Source organism: Numenius arquata, chromosome 2 (assembly GCF_964106895.1).
Source record: "Numenius arquata chromosome 2, bNumArq3.hap1.1, whole genome shotgun sequence".
Classification (NCBI taxonomy): Eukaryota; Metazoa; Chordata; class Aves; order Charadriiformes; family Scolopacidae; genus Numenius; species Numenius arquata.
Window position 1 is genome coordinate 59,744,894 of NC_133577.1, and position 15,451 is coordinate 59,760,344.

Below are 15,451 nucleotides of genomic sequence, written 5' to 3' on the forward strand. Positions count from 1 at the left end.
GGCCTTACAGCGTATAATCTGCACTGCTATCGTGTTGTGTAGCCCTGCAAAGAATCAGCATCTGCACTTGGTGCTGTACGATCACAGAATTAAAAGATGGTCCCATCCCCAGAGAGTTTAAATTTAAGCCAGAAAAGAACAGATTCAGCCAGAGGGGGATGAAAAACACCCACCAGGACAGTATGGGTAAGCACAATAAGCAACAGTCTCAGCACATCCAGCTTAAAACTCCGTTGAGTTTTTCACAGGGAAAAAGAGTTTTAAGGAGGGTTTTGAAGGGAGGTAATTAGATAACTCTCTTGATGCCACCGAAATGCTTCCCGTAAAGAAAACACAAAGATGCTTTTCTGAAACTGTAATGAGCAAACCAGAGGTGACCAGCATCTTTAGCGAAAAAGGAGCTGGCCTTTTGATCCTGAAGTGAGAGAAAACATGGAAGGTGGTTTTGACAGGAGCAGGGCTTAAAGAGAGGCCAGCAGCTCGTGCTCCATACAGGAGAGAAGGGAGAGCCGTGGGGAGAGCACAAAGACAAGGGTGACACAAGCAAAGCGACAGGCTCGGCAAATTCTTTTCACAACAGCACTGTCGGTAGCGGGGGAAAAAAATCCAAGTGTCAGATTCAGAAAGCTTTTCTACTGACTCCCATCAGTCCGCAGCTATTTCTGACGCCGTGTCTTTTTTATTGCTGGGCTGTGCAGTACCCGCACACGCAAAGCCCATCGTCGCTTCTGCTACTTTCCCTCTGTCCTCACACACTCACTGGGAGGATTTCGTAACTAATTCCCCCTCGGCTTTTCTCCTTACCTCTTCTCTGCTGTTGCTAATAGAGTACAATTTCATTCCAAACCCGTATCAGTGTACCTACTCAGAAAGCCGACTGGAGGGAAAGAGAAAACCTTTCTAAGACAAAAGACTCTTTTGTAACGCTGTCCTGACTGTGACCTGATGAAAGATAGCGCGTTCACCTACACATGCTCACACCGGGTACCACTGCAGGGCGCTTACCTGTTCCTTGAGCTCAGCAAGCTGGCTGGAAAGCTGTTTGACGAGGCTCATGGTTGACTCCAGCCTCTCTTGCAGGTTCCTGATCTCGTTTTGCTCGCTGTCGCCTTCATTGCTAACCAGGGACATGGCTCTCATCCGAGGGAACCAGTCCAAATTCTTGTCCTACATGAGAATTAGAAAAATTAGTAATGTTAGTAGGGGTTTATGCAGTGCTACTAAGCTGAGACTAGACAATGAGCACTCAGAAGGACTTCTCCTCAGCGGATGACACACAGCAAGTGAGCCCAAGAACTAGTACATTCAGAAAGTATTTTACACAAGTGTTTTTATTCTTGGTTCTCTTTAGCTACAAGGAAGGCACCAACTGGAAAACCTTGGTTTCCCTCCAGCTGTACCTGCACTGCAGAGTGGGCAGTGCTGGCACATCCACCTGGGGCTCTGGCATGCCGAAACACCTGCTGTGCGAGCTCTGGGGGGGACTTCTCTGGTACACTAGCACCGGGGAAGTCCCAGCGCTCCCTGTGCTTTGCTCCTAAGCGTACGCAGGGACACATTTCCCCATTGTCTCTTCAGCTTGGCTGGCCTCCATCTATTTTGGCTGTCCTTGCAGCAATGTCAGCAAGCCAACATCAGGAAAACAAGACAAGCCAGAGTCCTCTCCAGACTGGCCCGGCGCATGCCTGCTGCGAGAGCAGAGGGACGTTGGATTCAGCTGCCCACAACAGAAGATTTGGGGTCCCGAGAATGGGCTTAGGCTTCATTGTGCTATTCAGATTGTATACCTCGGGTAAATGCACGCTCAACCGCATGGCCAAGGGTTAACCTGTTAAGGACCGAGCACTACATGGAATAGCACCGAATTGGCCGTTTCGCTATTCAGGGACTCGGGCTATGAATTTAATCATAATAAAAATACCGTAAATAGATCATAGAATCATAGAATCGTTCAGGTTGGAAGAGACCCTTGGCATCATCGAGTCCAACCATCTACCCTACTCTACAAAGTTCTCCCCTACACCATGTCCCCCAACACCACATCTAAACGGCTCTTAAACACATCCAGGGATGGTGACTCAACCACCTCCCTGGGCAGCCTGTTCCAATGCCCGACCACTCTTTCTGTGAAAAATTCTTTCCTAATGTTCAGTCTAAACCTACCCTGTTGGAGCTTGAAGCCATTCCCTCTCATTCTGTCATTAATTACCTGTGAGAAGAGACCAGCACCAACCTCTCTACAGTGTCCTTTCAAGTAGTTGTAGAGAGTGATGAGGTCTCCCCTCAGCCTCCTCTTCCTCATACTAAACAGTCCCAGCTCCTTCAACCGCTCTTCATATGATTTATTCTCCAGGCCCTTCACCAGCTTCGTTGCCCTCCTCTGCACTCGCTCCAGCACCTCGATATCTCTCTTGGATTGAGGTGCCCAAAACTGGACACAATACTCCAGGTGTGGCCTCACCAGTGCTGAGTACAGGGGCACAATCACCTCCCTACTCCTGCTGGTCACGCTGTTTCTAATACAAGCCAGGATGCCGTTGGCTTTCTTGGCCACCTGGGCACACTGCCGGCTCATGTTCAGCCGCTTGTCAATTAGAACCCCCGGGTCTATGAGGGGTGATATGAGTCAGGAAGGTGCTGCCTACCAGCATGAGCCGGAATTGTCTCCACAGCTCAGAGGCACAGATATTTGTGTGCAAGGCGTAACAGACGGAGGAGGCTGAAGGGTGCAAGCCAAGGAGGAATAGCAACCATGTGGCAAGCAACCCGGTTTGCCTTAAGGCACGAGACAAAGGGAACAGGTTCTGTAGCTGGCGATGCGTTACATGGACGCACCGCTGCCCTCCACCTTGGGGAGGATGTGGTTAGATCATATGCACGGTGTTTTGCAACAGGTCTCCGCGGACACGTGCGCTTGATAACTTTAGAAGAGAAGGAGCTGAAGTGTGTTTCTTCCAGTCTCCTGTGCTGTGAACGGCACCACAGAAATAGCACTTTATTGAAAAGAGAAGGACGAAAGAAAAGTTTTTTCCAGAAGTCCACCCGCAAGACCCCTGGCAGGCAAGAGCTGTGCTACTTAACGTTGTCTGGGCTTGGTATTTGGTGAAGTTTTAACTGCATTGAACTTACTGTAGTCTCAGTCTTTTCCTCGCCATGAAAATAGAAAAGCCAGTGATGGTTGTGCAGTATTTACAGCTGGGAAGCCCAGGGCAGCCGAACGTGAGCGGGGTCTGCAGGGGCTGGCCTGGCAGAGCTACGAGCTCAGGGATGTGCTGAGCGAATACAGCTTTATCGTGCTTCCAGAGAGAGCTGCTTTCAACTACGTAGTGCTCTGCCCTGATCACCAAAACCTCCCCTCCTACGACGAGTTGATTCAGAAACAACCAAGCTAACCATCGGTAAGCATGACAGCACTTAGGGTATTCATGTTTTCCCCCTAGTTGTGTTAGCTCAGTCCCCTCAGCTCCCCCAGATAAGACGAGATGCAAAGCCGTAAGAATTTTGGGCTTGTTTTCTTCTTTTTAATTCAAAACTTCTAATGAGTTTTTCTCTGGCTGTGCAACCTCTGGTCCTGTCGCTAAACCAACAAGATATTCAGGGAATAAGGCCGTGCCCCTCCGCTGCATTTTGCAGCCAGGGCTCATTCAGCCGTGTGCGCTGGTGGAATGAGGCCTTTTTCCTCGCTGCCCACTTTTTGAGCCTCGTGATCTCATTACGACAATTTACTGTGGTTACGCATGATGCCATTTTCAATGGGTCATAACTCATTCAAATCAAAACCTGTTTTCACCAGCTCGGCTGGTGAGCTCAAAAGGAGCGCACGTGACCCTCCCTGCTGGATATCCCCAGCGGACACACGGAGCGGCAGACTCCTATTCCTGCTGCACGCGTTTCTGCTCACAAGACCAGCATTCATTTTCCACAAGTATGCTCCGATATTTATTTTAAATTTATTTTGGCTAGGATCTAGCAGAGCATTCATCACGTGCCCAGCATTAAGCACAGGTGTACTCATTTACACTAAGCTTAGTTTGTGCACAGTGCCTTTCTGGATCAATGCCTTTTTTTTTTTTTGTCTTCTTTTTTTTTTTTTTCCGCAAAACGTTTGCCAGCAAGTCAGCAAGTTTGTCTGCCGCTATAGCCACAGAAATTTAATTCAAAGGAGCTAGTAAGCAGGGCTGCACTCGTATCTCAACGTTACCTGGAAAGCTTTGGTGGTACCTGCACCCATCACAGCTTCTCTTGCTTGTAGCACCTGAAGATACCAAATGCAAGGCTGCATGGCCATAGGAGCCAGCTGAGGGGCCAGGAGCCCTTTTTCGGCAAGGCTCACCGTAACGACAAGGTTTCTAAAGCCAAGCTGCACAGGGAGAGCAATCTGAGACTCCATCATTGTGGTTTTTGTGTTTGCCGAGTACTGCTGCCAGGATTGTGAAATGCACTTTGCTAGTTTTATTTTCCATCTGCCACTCCCTCGCTCCTCCAGGACTCAAGGCAGAGACTGCCGACTGCCTCGGAAAGATTTTTGCGGACTGACCCTCTACCGCACTGCAGCGTCCAGAGGAACACCACACAAATTTGCGCGGATGCCAGACATCCCAGTTCAGTGGGTTTGCCTCTCTTGAGGCTCCCAGTGCCACCTGCTTCCCTCCTCCTTGGCACAACATTATACTTCCTGGGAAAGCAGGAGAAGGTGAAGACGGAGAGAGCACCTCGCCCGCTGCCACAGAATCCTGTTGTGCTGATGGAAGCTCTTCAGATAGAACCACTTTGAACCACGTGTCAGCTCATCTCGGCCACCACAAGTCCCAGAGCCACGGGAGCTCAATGACAGACTCCACTCAGCCCAGTTTTGCCTTCCCAGCAACGCTGTGATAACCTCTCCCAAGAAAGAAACCCAGTTGTGGTTTAGTTACAGACCAAGAAGATCACGGATCACGGAATCAGGGAATTGTCAGGGTTGGAAGGGACCTCTAGAGATCATCTAGTCCAACTCCCCTGCTAAAGCAGGATTTCCTGTAGCACATCACTCAGGACTGCATCCAGATGGGTCTTGAAGATCTCCAGAGAAGGGGACTCCACCACCTCCCTGGGCAGCCTGTTCCAGGGCTCTGGCACCCTCACCGGAAAGAAGTTTCTCCTCATCTTTGAATGGAACTTCCCATGTTCCAGCTTGTGCCCGTTGCCCCTCGTCCTATCCCTGGAAACCACTGAAAAGAGTCCGGCTCCATCCTCCTTCAACCCACCCTTTAGGTACTTGTAACCATAGATAAGGTCTCCCCTCAGCCTTCTCTTCTCCAGGCTAAAGAGCCCCAGCTCTCGCAGCCTTTCCTCATCAGGGAAATGCTCCAATCTCTTAATCATCTTAGTTGCCCTTCACTGGACTCTCTCCAGTAGTTCCCTGTCTCTCTTGAACTGGGGAGCCCAGAACTGGACGCAGTATTCCAGTTGTGGCCTCACCAGTGCAGAGCAGAGGAGGAGAATGACCTCCCTCCACCTACTGGCCACACTCTTCCCTACGCAGCCCAGGATCCCATTGGGCCTCCTGGCAACAAGGGCACATTGCTGGCTCATGGAAAGTTTGCTATCCACCGGGACTCCCAGATCCTTCTCCTCAGTAGTGCTTTCCAGAAGATCCACCCCTAACCTATGTTGGTGTCTGGGTATTTTTTTGCCAAAACGTTGTGGAGGATGAAGCAAGGACTTGATCCAAGTTCTAAGAGAAGCCGACGGGTTTGCATGGACTGGAGACCTCTTGAAAAGATGCTACTGACTTCTACAGCTTTTCCTGGCAGCAGAGAGACAACAGGTCAAACAGCTGACCACAGGTCTCTCACTTGGTAGTCCCAAGTGCTGTGTTGGGTGCAGGCAGGACTTTGCTTCTTGGTTCTCAACTGCGTATACTTCTAATGAAATCCAGTCCAGCTGTGTACCTTTGTCATGCAAAGTATCAAAAAGATTCAAAATCCGGTAAATCAGTAGGAAACACATTCAAGCCTGCTAACCTGTCTTTAAGTTAAAAACACTTACCTAGCTTTCACCGATAGCTCCCCTATAGTTCATGCAGTAGGTACATTCCCTTGCTCAAATGCATGCTTTTGCTGGCCAGTATTATCTCATTTTTTCATTGCATTAGGAACTGCAGAACTTTTTAAAGGGCAGTATGAAAATTAGCTCCGGCGCACAGCCTTATTTGCTAAGTCTATACCACAAACAAACAGCAATCGCTGCTGGGGACAAAAAACTTCTGACCACAAACCTGCCAGGATCCAGAAGGCAAATAGGACAAGGCTCTTCTGCCAAAAATTTTAGTGATCTGTAAGTGTTTGTGGGGGGACAGGCGCTCGGTGACTGCTCAGCTATGGGCAAGCTATTTTTACTTTGAGGTAATTGCATGCCAATTAACTGGAGGTAGTTAACATGTTTGTACAACCCCAAACATTTGTTCTGGGACTTAAACGTTTATGGGCTTGGTCCAGGGTTGACCTTGACCAACAAACATACGTTAAAGCTGTAACATGCCTCTTCGAGCTCCTGCAGGAGCGCTCCTGCTTCGCCTTATTTGACTGCTGTGGGGACAGGATTTTGCGGGGTGTCATCTGTCACACCTCAGCTATTACTCTTAGAAATCTAACCGTTTTGCCCAGGATAGCATTCACTCAGACACTCAAGACACCCCTGTCTTGAACCGAGCAGCAATTTGGAGGAGGAAGGTAGGCTGCTGGCAGGGAGCAGGGCAAACCTCTGCAAACCACTGCCACAGGACTCAACCAAGAGCCACTAGGTTAGCGCGAGGCTCACAGAGGGTGAGGTACGCGGATGGGATGCTTTGAAGCGAAGTAGCTGCCTGGACACAGAATTAATTGTTGAAATGTACCGAAATCTTCTTTCTAAACAAGGGGGGGCTGAACAACAGTATATTGTTACTGTTATTTCACCCTTGCACAGGATAGCAGATATTTGCAGCCCAACCGCAGCAGCCCACCTACAGATCACGGCATCTTCCTGTTCCACGCTCCTTCCACAAGCGTTAACGTGTGCCTTGCAGAATTCATATTTAAATCCGGATACATGTACATCTGTGTCCAGGGCAGAGAGTCAGCCAGACGGGAAGGCTGCAGGGACAGAAAGGAGCTGCAGCCTCCTCTCCATCAGTTCAGCTGGGGAGGAGGGGGGGGGGGGGGGGAAGGAAAAAAGGGAAATAAGGCAGGTGGGGCTAGCCAAAAGGCTGCCGGCCAAAGAGACTGCACATGAGCAGAGCAGACATTTCGTGTGCCGATCCAGCGTGCTCGCTCCCTCCATCCTCCTCCCCCAGCTGGTAGGACTCCAGCGGGAATCACAGCTCACCCGGGGCGAACACCTCTCTCTCTGCAAGGTACTCTGGGGACACGTAGCTGTGAGGTGCCGGTGGCGAGGACACATGCCCGAGAAAACATAGGGCTTAGAGGATTTGCTCCTCGTGTTTTCTGAGAAACCTCAAACCCTTCTTCTCAGAGAGGCACGTTCAAAGCAAAAGTCGCGTTTGCCTCCTGGAGTTTTCTATGCAACTTTCTCCTTCCCTTCTGTGGGCTTTCCAGGGGGGGTGCAGAGCCATGGGCTAAGTCCTCCCTTCAGCAAAACATCGGCATTTTTCTGACTTTGCTAGATCCAGTTGAGCATGGCTGGAGAAAAGACTGAAGAAATTTGTTTAGAGTTTCTATATTTTGTACAAATTCTCTCTTGAGCCATCCCTGTCCTGTTGGCACAGCCGACTGGCTTCAATCGAGCGCTCATGCTGAGCTGAATCCATGCCTCTGGAGTAATTGGCAAAGGCACGTTTCTTTAGGAGGTGCTGGTTTCACAGGCTAGCAGTGACATGGATCAGCTGCAGCCAGCAAGAAAGAGGGGGCCGAGCCTTTGAAAAATAGATTACTAGATAACGATGAGAGAAAAAAGGCCAAAGACTGGGACGAGGGGGATGAAGTAGAGGAGCAAAGGCTGCCCTATGTATGCTTTCTTCTGGGGCCACTGCCATGGGCTCAGGGTGCCACGCCACCATCAGCTGTACCAGACTTTCATTTCTCCAGCAGACTCTAATGCAGGGACTCTTAGCCCTTTCTACCCTGTGATCCCCTGTCGCAACATGAAAACAAACCATTTCAGGACTTCCCTCCTATCTATTCAAAAAGAAAAGTGGCGATGACTGCTCATGACTCCTCCTGGGTTGTGACCTCTCCAAGCTGCATGCACCAGAACAGGCGACAGGCCTCTGTGTCCCCCAGCGAACCATGCCCCGGTCTGCCACGGAGTGTTTGCTCCTTGGTGACTCAGTGAGGCAAGCGAGACGGTCGTCAGGAGGGTTATTTGTTACCTAATAACGAGGCTGAGAAAACCAGTGTGCTTAAGGTCCTCTGAGCTCCTCAGCTAGACAGCTGCTGAAGAGTGTAGAAGAGGAGCATGGCCATGGCCATGAAGGTTTGCTGCCTCAGTGTGCTGCACCGGGCGGTTTGTGGTATCCCACCCTGCAACACACATTCATAGAATCACAGAATGGTTTGGGTTGGAAGGGACCTTAAAGATCACCTAGTTCCATCCCCCTTGCCGTGGGCAGGCACATAGAATCACAGAATTGCCTAGGTTGGAAGGGACCTTTAAGATCATCTAGTGCAACCTTAAAAAAAACCAAAAAAAACCCCCAAAACAAACAAACAAAAAAAACCCAAAAAAACCTCCACCACCAACACTAAACCATGTTCCCGAGCACCATGTCAACTCATCTTTTGAATATCTCCAGGGATGGTGCCTCAACCACTGCCCTGGGCAGCCCATTCCAAGGCTTGATAACCCTTTCTGTGAAGAAATTCTTCCTAATATCCAACCTGAACCTCCCCTGGGGCAACTTGAGGCCATTTCCTCTTGTCCCATCGCCTGTTCCTTGGGAGAAGAGACCGACCCCCACCTCTCTACACCCTCCTTTCAGGGAGTTGTAGAGAGTGAGGTCTCCCCTCAGCCTCCTTTTCTCTAGACTGAACACCCCCAGCTCCCTCAGCCTCTCCTCATAAGACTTATTCTCCAGACCCCTCACCAGCTTCGTTGCCCTTCTTTGGACCTGCTCCAGCCCCTCAATGTCTTTTTTGTGGGAAGGGGCCCAAAACTGGACACAGCCCTCGAGGTGGGGCCTCACCAGTGCCCAGTACAGGGGGACCATCACCTCTCGGGTCCTACTCACCACGCTGTTCCTGATACAGGCCAGGATGCTGTTGGCCTTCTTGGCCACCTGGGCACACTGCTGGCTCACGTTCAGCCCACAGTTGACCAACACCCCCAGGTCCTTTTCTGCCGGGCAGCTCCAGCCACTCTGCTCCACCTCCCACTAGAACAGGTTGCTCAAAGTCCTATCTAGCCTGGCCTTGAACACCTCCAGGGATGAGGCACCCACAACTTCTTCTGTGACTCAGTTGCACCCTAGGACCTGTGCCTCAGCATGAAGGCAAACAAAGTGTCGGCATTGCTGCTCTTCAGCAGGCAGCTCATGTCCTTCCAGGCACAAGAACGAACAGGCTGTTCACTCCCCTTTTTTTGAGTCAGCACCTTGAATAAATACTTTAGGACCAGTTACAAAAAGATCTATTTACTGAGAAATTATTCTGTATGTCTGAAAGGTAAATAAGTCCATTGCTTTCCCAGATCTGTTGCCTGTATAAGCAGAGTAATCAGTCCAAACGATCTTTTGAAAGCTATTCTTTTTCTGCCTAGGTACAGAGTCTGGTCCTAAAAGTCTTAGTTATGTAGCTCTTACAGCCATCTTAAAAAGGGATTTTTAAGATTTAAACTATCTTGTGCTTTAAATGACACAGGCAATAACCACTTTGTGATTTAATCACAGACAATAATAATTTGGTTCAGTGCATGATTCAGCTAATCCACAATTTGATAAACGTTCATCCTAAACTACAAACCCAAATAGCTTTCTGCAAATCCTGTTTGACACTTTAATGTTAAGACCGTATTTGATAAGCAATCCGTGCTGTACAAGAATATAGGGAGGGAAATTAGGAATTGTTATGCATCTATATGCATCCACAACAGTAATTCAAGAAAAATAAAAATAAACCTTGACAATTACAGATAAATCTTTACGCAACAAGAAAACTGATAGGTCTATATGGTCTGTACTGGATTGATACATGCTACAGCTTCCACAGCTCATGGAAAGATACAGAAATCTGTTTCCCCCGAAAGAAGGTCGGAATCGTAACGCAGACCCACTGTCTGCTTTAGCAGCATCATTGATGCATTTACTTTCATTTTGAATTGGCTGAATGTTTTTGAGGTCTGCAACAGAATCTATCCCCATAATGCTGAATAATTGTGAGTTCTTCAAGACTGATATCCAGGCCAGTCAGTTATAAACGGCTCAGTGTTCCAGCATCAGCGCTCCCGCTTGTGATATCCCTGCAAAAATCATGGCGAGGAATGATAATAAACCTCAAATTGTGAAGATTTTTCTCTGATGCTGTACGTGGCAGTTTCGATACTCAGCCTGAAACTCCGTAAAGGACTCTGCTTTTCCAAGAACAAACATCCCAAAATTTCTGCTTATCAAACACACCTAAAGGACTTGGCATTTACATCCAAGAGATGGAAACCATAATGAAAATCATCTTTTGCAGACCATTAAGTCTGAACGGGATCTGGCACTATTGTTGTGGGCAAAACCATACGCAAATGCTAAGTACATGAGTCAGCAGTGTGCCCTTACAGTGAAAAAGTCACAACCACAACCTGGGCTGCATCAGCAAAGGGGCAGCCAGCACGTGGAGGGAAGAGATCCTGCTTCAGCCCAGAGCAACTTTACCCCAGAAGCTGGAAAGCAGAAACTGAGCTATGCAGCTTCGTCACCATCACCCTGAGACTGGCACCTTCCAGCCACCCTCTAGGTAGGGACCTGGGGGGACTCGCGAGCGTACAAGGACTGCAGCCAGCTGGGGACTGGCGAGAGCTGGGTGGCACAAGCGTTTTGTGTGCGTGGAGGGCTTAAGCTTGCATCCCACCCCAGCACTAGTCTCCTTGAAGCCACGTTTGCCTCTCACGTCTTCCCTTCCGTGTTCATTTCTCAACCGTTGATTTCTTCTGCGGTTTCAATCGCTCTCTGCCACCTGATCTCTATCAAAACCCTGAGTATTGATATTCTCCTCTGCAAAGCTTCAAGAATCCCAACACCACCATCTGAAGCTAGGACTTGGTGCTTAATATCCGTGCCCTTAAAATAGATATAATTATAGATTTGTGCAAAACACAAGTTTATTTTCCACATTCCTATGTTTTCGTGTTGTTAGTGGTTACAGGACATGCTTTAGGAAAAACACTTCAGATTATTCGTTTAAAATAATGAAATTATTTCTGATATAATCCCTGGATCTCGTACATAACGAAACAACATCTGGTACGGAGATTAGAAAATAAATGTTCTTGGCTTATTTTTTTTTTTCTTTTGTTAAACAGATGTTGTTGATACAAAACACAGAACTGTAAATCATAGCCTGCATGTGGACACAGACTGTCACTACTGAGCAGAAATTTACTGTGGCTAGATAGAGATTTGAAACAGCAATGAATCACCGGCTTACTAACTTTATTCACGTGGGTATGGTTTCAATATTCTGACATTAAGTGCACATGTCCTTAAAAAAAGAACCTTTTAATGGCAGCATGGGAGGCTCTGGTTTAGTTCCAGCTGTCTCGGTGGGGGAAGCAGAGCGCAATGCAATGGCAGTCTCCGCGCAGAGGCACCTGGCAGTTCTCTCTCTCCTCCTCCGCAGCTCGTTGCGGTGCTGCTATTGAATCCCACGGGCTCCACTACCCCAATGACAAGAGCGGCCCTTTTCAGTGCCACACCACGTAGGGCATCCCTTGTCAAGGAGAGGGGCTGAGCTGGCTCACGCAGCTCTACCACCGCCACCAAAATGCCCGCAGCTCTAACTCCTTTCTCCCTCTCCTTCCCTCGCTGCCCCCGACATCATTTCGGCAAATGCAGCTGAATTCGTTTGTTGGACTGGCTCATGCCTAGCTGAATGGCAACGATATTTCTGCTTTCTGTTGACTGCGTTCAGAGTGAACGGAATTACGATGCTTCTCCAGCCCCTTACCATTGCTATCAAACTGCTTGTACTAGCACGCTGAAGCCCCCCCTTCTTCTTTTAATATTGATTTTCTTTTGCAAAACATCCTAGCAGGCACACTCCAGATACTGAACTCCAGACAAAAGCCAACGGGGCTAATCCTACCGCAATGTAAACATACCCTACAGTATCGTGCCACCGCTGGAGACAGAGATGTTGTCTGCTCCTTAGAGACATATTTACCATTCAGCTGGTAAGGACACCACAAATTTTGACCCATTTTTGTCAATGTAAGTGCTGGTTTGATCCAGCAGATCAGGGTCTAACTGCATGGTTAAACTCCAAACCACGACCTCTACCTTGTATCTTTTGTAGCACAGGATTTGGGAGCATAGTTGTTGAAATTTATGGGGTTTTTTCATATTTACCTTTAATTCTCTGGTCCTGTCACCTTGTATTTTGCAAGTACTGTCCATTTCCTAGCATTAGCTTCAATTTGGTGTAACAGAATCTTTGAGAAATACAAAGACTCAGCTGGAGACTCGTTTTTCAGAGGCTCAGGACTTGACCTTGTTCTCAGCTTTACAGAGGCAGAGCCTGGCTGTTTGCAGTGCAATTGTTCTGGTTTAGGATACTGCCGGAGTCAAGGCATTTTGAATCCTGATCTAAATGTTCCTGCTTGGGGCCCGTGTTGACTCTGATGTATTTTGCACACGGTGCGGTATGAAAAGACAATTTAAAGAACAACATTTTCTTTTAAAATTAGTAAGAGTTATCACCTATCACCAATGGGTGAGAGGTAATACAGAATACAAAGCTGTTTTTTTAAGCAACAATGCAATCGTGCATATACCATACAAATGCATAAATGCACATACTCGAGTATCGGTCAGAGAAGAGGAAAAAGATCTAGGTTTCTCCTTGAAGCGTCTCTTGAGAAAACACCGCCAAGCAACGGCCACCTTCACTCTTCTGGGTCTGAATGCTACCAACCTGCTCTCAGATCCCTTGCTCTGTTCAAATGCTTGGGTTGTGTATATATCTCTGCACAGCGAGCACAACTCCTTGTCTGCGTAGATACGATGGCCATGGAGAGGCCCCTTACCACGTCTGTTTGTGGCTGGGTGAGAGGCAGATCCCACAAGGTGCCACCTGCCTACTGGGAAGCACAGAGCACTTTTATTCCCGTTGGGAAATAGGTGGAAATGAGCAGAACCGTGCCCTCAAGGTGAAACGTCTATTCGTTCGGGTTCGTGCGCGCTGTTTTCAGAGGCTGCAAGCATAAGTCAAAGAAAAAACCACCACGGTACTTTGTAAACCTTTATCTGCCTATACTACATTTTAATTTGGTACTCTTGCTCACGTTGCTAGGAAAATATTGAAATGGAACCTCTGTACAGATCTGCTTTTTCTTTGGTGGTTGTTTTTTTTTTTTTTGTGTCAGCCCAGCATTTAAATATGGTTTGCTCTATTCAATTAAAATGCATTCTCTTTTGAGAACAAGCAGATATCAGTTTCACAAACCCGGAGTTACAATTTTCCTTCAGCAGCACCCAGCAAAATGAAAAACAGAGACAAAACATTTTAATCACATGTGTATAAAATACACAGGGTTCATTAAATACGATTTAAAGTTGCCTGTTTGTTTTGGAGACTCTTTAAAGCTCCTACTAGCCCAAACTTACAAAAGTGTAATGTGATTCTTGATCTATTGAATTTCGTAGGATGGCTGTAGTGGGTTCCATTATATATAAAATTGGATGCAGCCAATTTACAATCTCCGATACATACTTCTATCTCAAAATGCCCTGTGAGGCAATTGTGTAAAGTACTTTATCAGGGGTTGTTGTTGGTAATATTGCAAGATTTCATGATGTAAAAAATACATCAATGTCATTTAAATTGAACAAAATGGTTGCTTTTTTTTTTTCCCTGTAAAGCATTTTTAACCATCTTCTCAACAAATTTGTTCAATAAATACTGTATGAAACAAACATTTTGCACTTTGTCCCACAGATACAATTTGCTAACCTGATTGATTTCTTTCTCTACAACTGATCTGGTTTCTTTAGGCTATATATCTTCTCTTTTATTAAAGATGATGCTATCTTAGCTTTTTATCATACACACATCCACCACACTAAAAGGAGAGAAGATTCCGTGAACCAGCCTTGCAACCAAATAGAAAATCCTGACACAAATCTCATAAAGCTGATCTCGAAAGGCCAATGGCACAATGAGACCAAATCTGTACAAACTGAGAAACTTGTCCATGTAGAGTAATACGGGTCAGTGGATTTTTCTTCCCATGACAGATATATATATAAAACAAGTAACTTCCTCCTATCTGTAACCTTGTAAAACAAGCTTGCGCTGATGTTACACCCAACTCCCCCAAATCTTGCTGTAAGAGCTGTAAGAACTCAAAACCAGAACGACGTTTTGTGTAGCCTTTACCTGTTCTACTTCTTGCAGAATCTCACCACTATGTTTTGTGTCCAACCAAAGTTACACTTATTTACTTTTAAATGCCATTCCTGGTAAGGCAACAATCTCAGACTCGTATACCTTTTCTTTCACTAATTGCCCTCATGTGTTTGGGCCAATCTGTAGTCCTTCCTTTCCTCAGCATCTGCAGTTATCTGCCTTGGCTGTGGACAATTTTGGAGTCTTATTCCCATTCAAGAAGCCAGAAGCTTAGTACCACTGTAATACAAAGAACAATAATTGTTTTCAAATGTTGCAATAATATTCTCAATCAGCAATGAAGTGTTCTGGGTTTGTTGCTTCTCCCACAGCACAGAATCAAACGAGTTCAGTTGACACGCTTTGGGATCTGCTCATCGCATTGCTCCTCTGGGGCTGAACTTCTTATCACTATCTGTGACCCCAGTTAAGATCCAGTTTTCAATAGGCAAAGCCATACACAGCCAGTCCCGGGAGAATCGAGGCTGTGTTACTGCCAGCATTTCAAGCGCAACAGTAGGTGCCTTGGAGTGCTCTTCCAACATTTGAAATCACAGAATAAAAGTCTGCCCACACACAGCTCCGTCTCAGGCCACATGCTTCTTTAACAAAGGGATAAAAGATGGCTTTTGCAAGCTGCCTGGAAAGTTAACAGCTCTAGTCTGGCAGGTCAAGGCGGGAGTGGATTCCAGCAGGGAACCACAGCTGTGTCCTGCCAGCAGCACTGCTTGGCTCCAGGGCGCTCCAGCTGGAACACCTCCACTCCGTGTTCATAGGGATGTGCAAGTTTCAAGGAACACAGCCTTGTGCCCAGACCCCTCCTCGAGCTGTTAAGGCCAGCAGCAAACAAACAGGAACCCAACTCGGCTCGTTTATTTTAGTTT

The 15,451-nt window shown here is 47.3% G+C and overlaps 1 protein-coding gene across 3 annotated transcripts in view; it reads right to left on the reverse strand.

Annotated features, from left to right (window-relative positions):
* The window catches only part of ITPR2 (inositol 1,4,5-trisphosphate receptor type 2), a 298,404-nt gene that overhangs the window by 4,849 nt on the left and 278,104 nt on the right, over positions 1-15,451 (reverse strand). For all 3 annotated transcript variants that reach the window (XM_074165726.1, XM_074165736.1, XM_074165717.1), the window contains one exon: positions 1,006-1,167. In XM_074165726.1, coding sequence (XP_074021827.1) covers positions 1,006-1,167 — 162 coding nt within the window. The remainder of the gene's footprint in view (positions 1-1,005; positions 1,168-15,451) is intronic.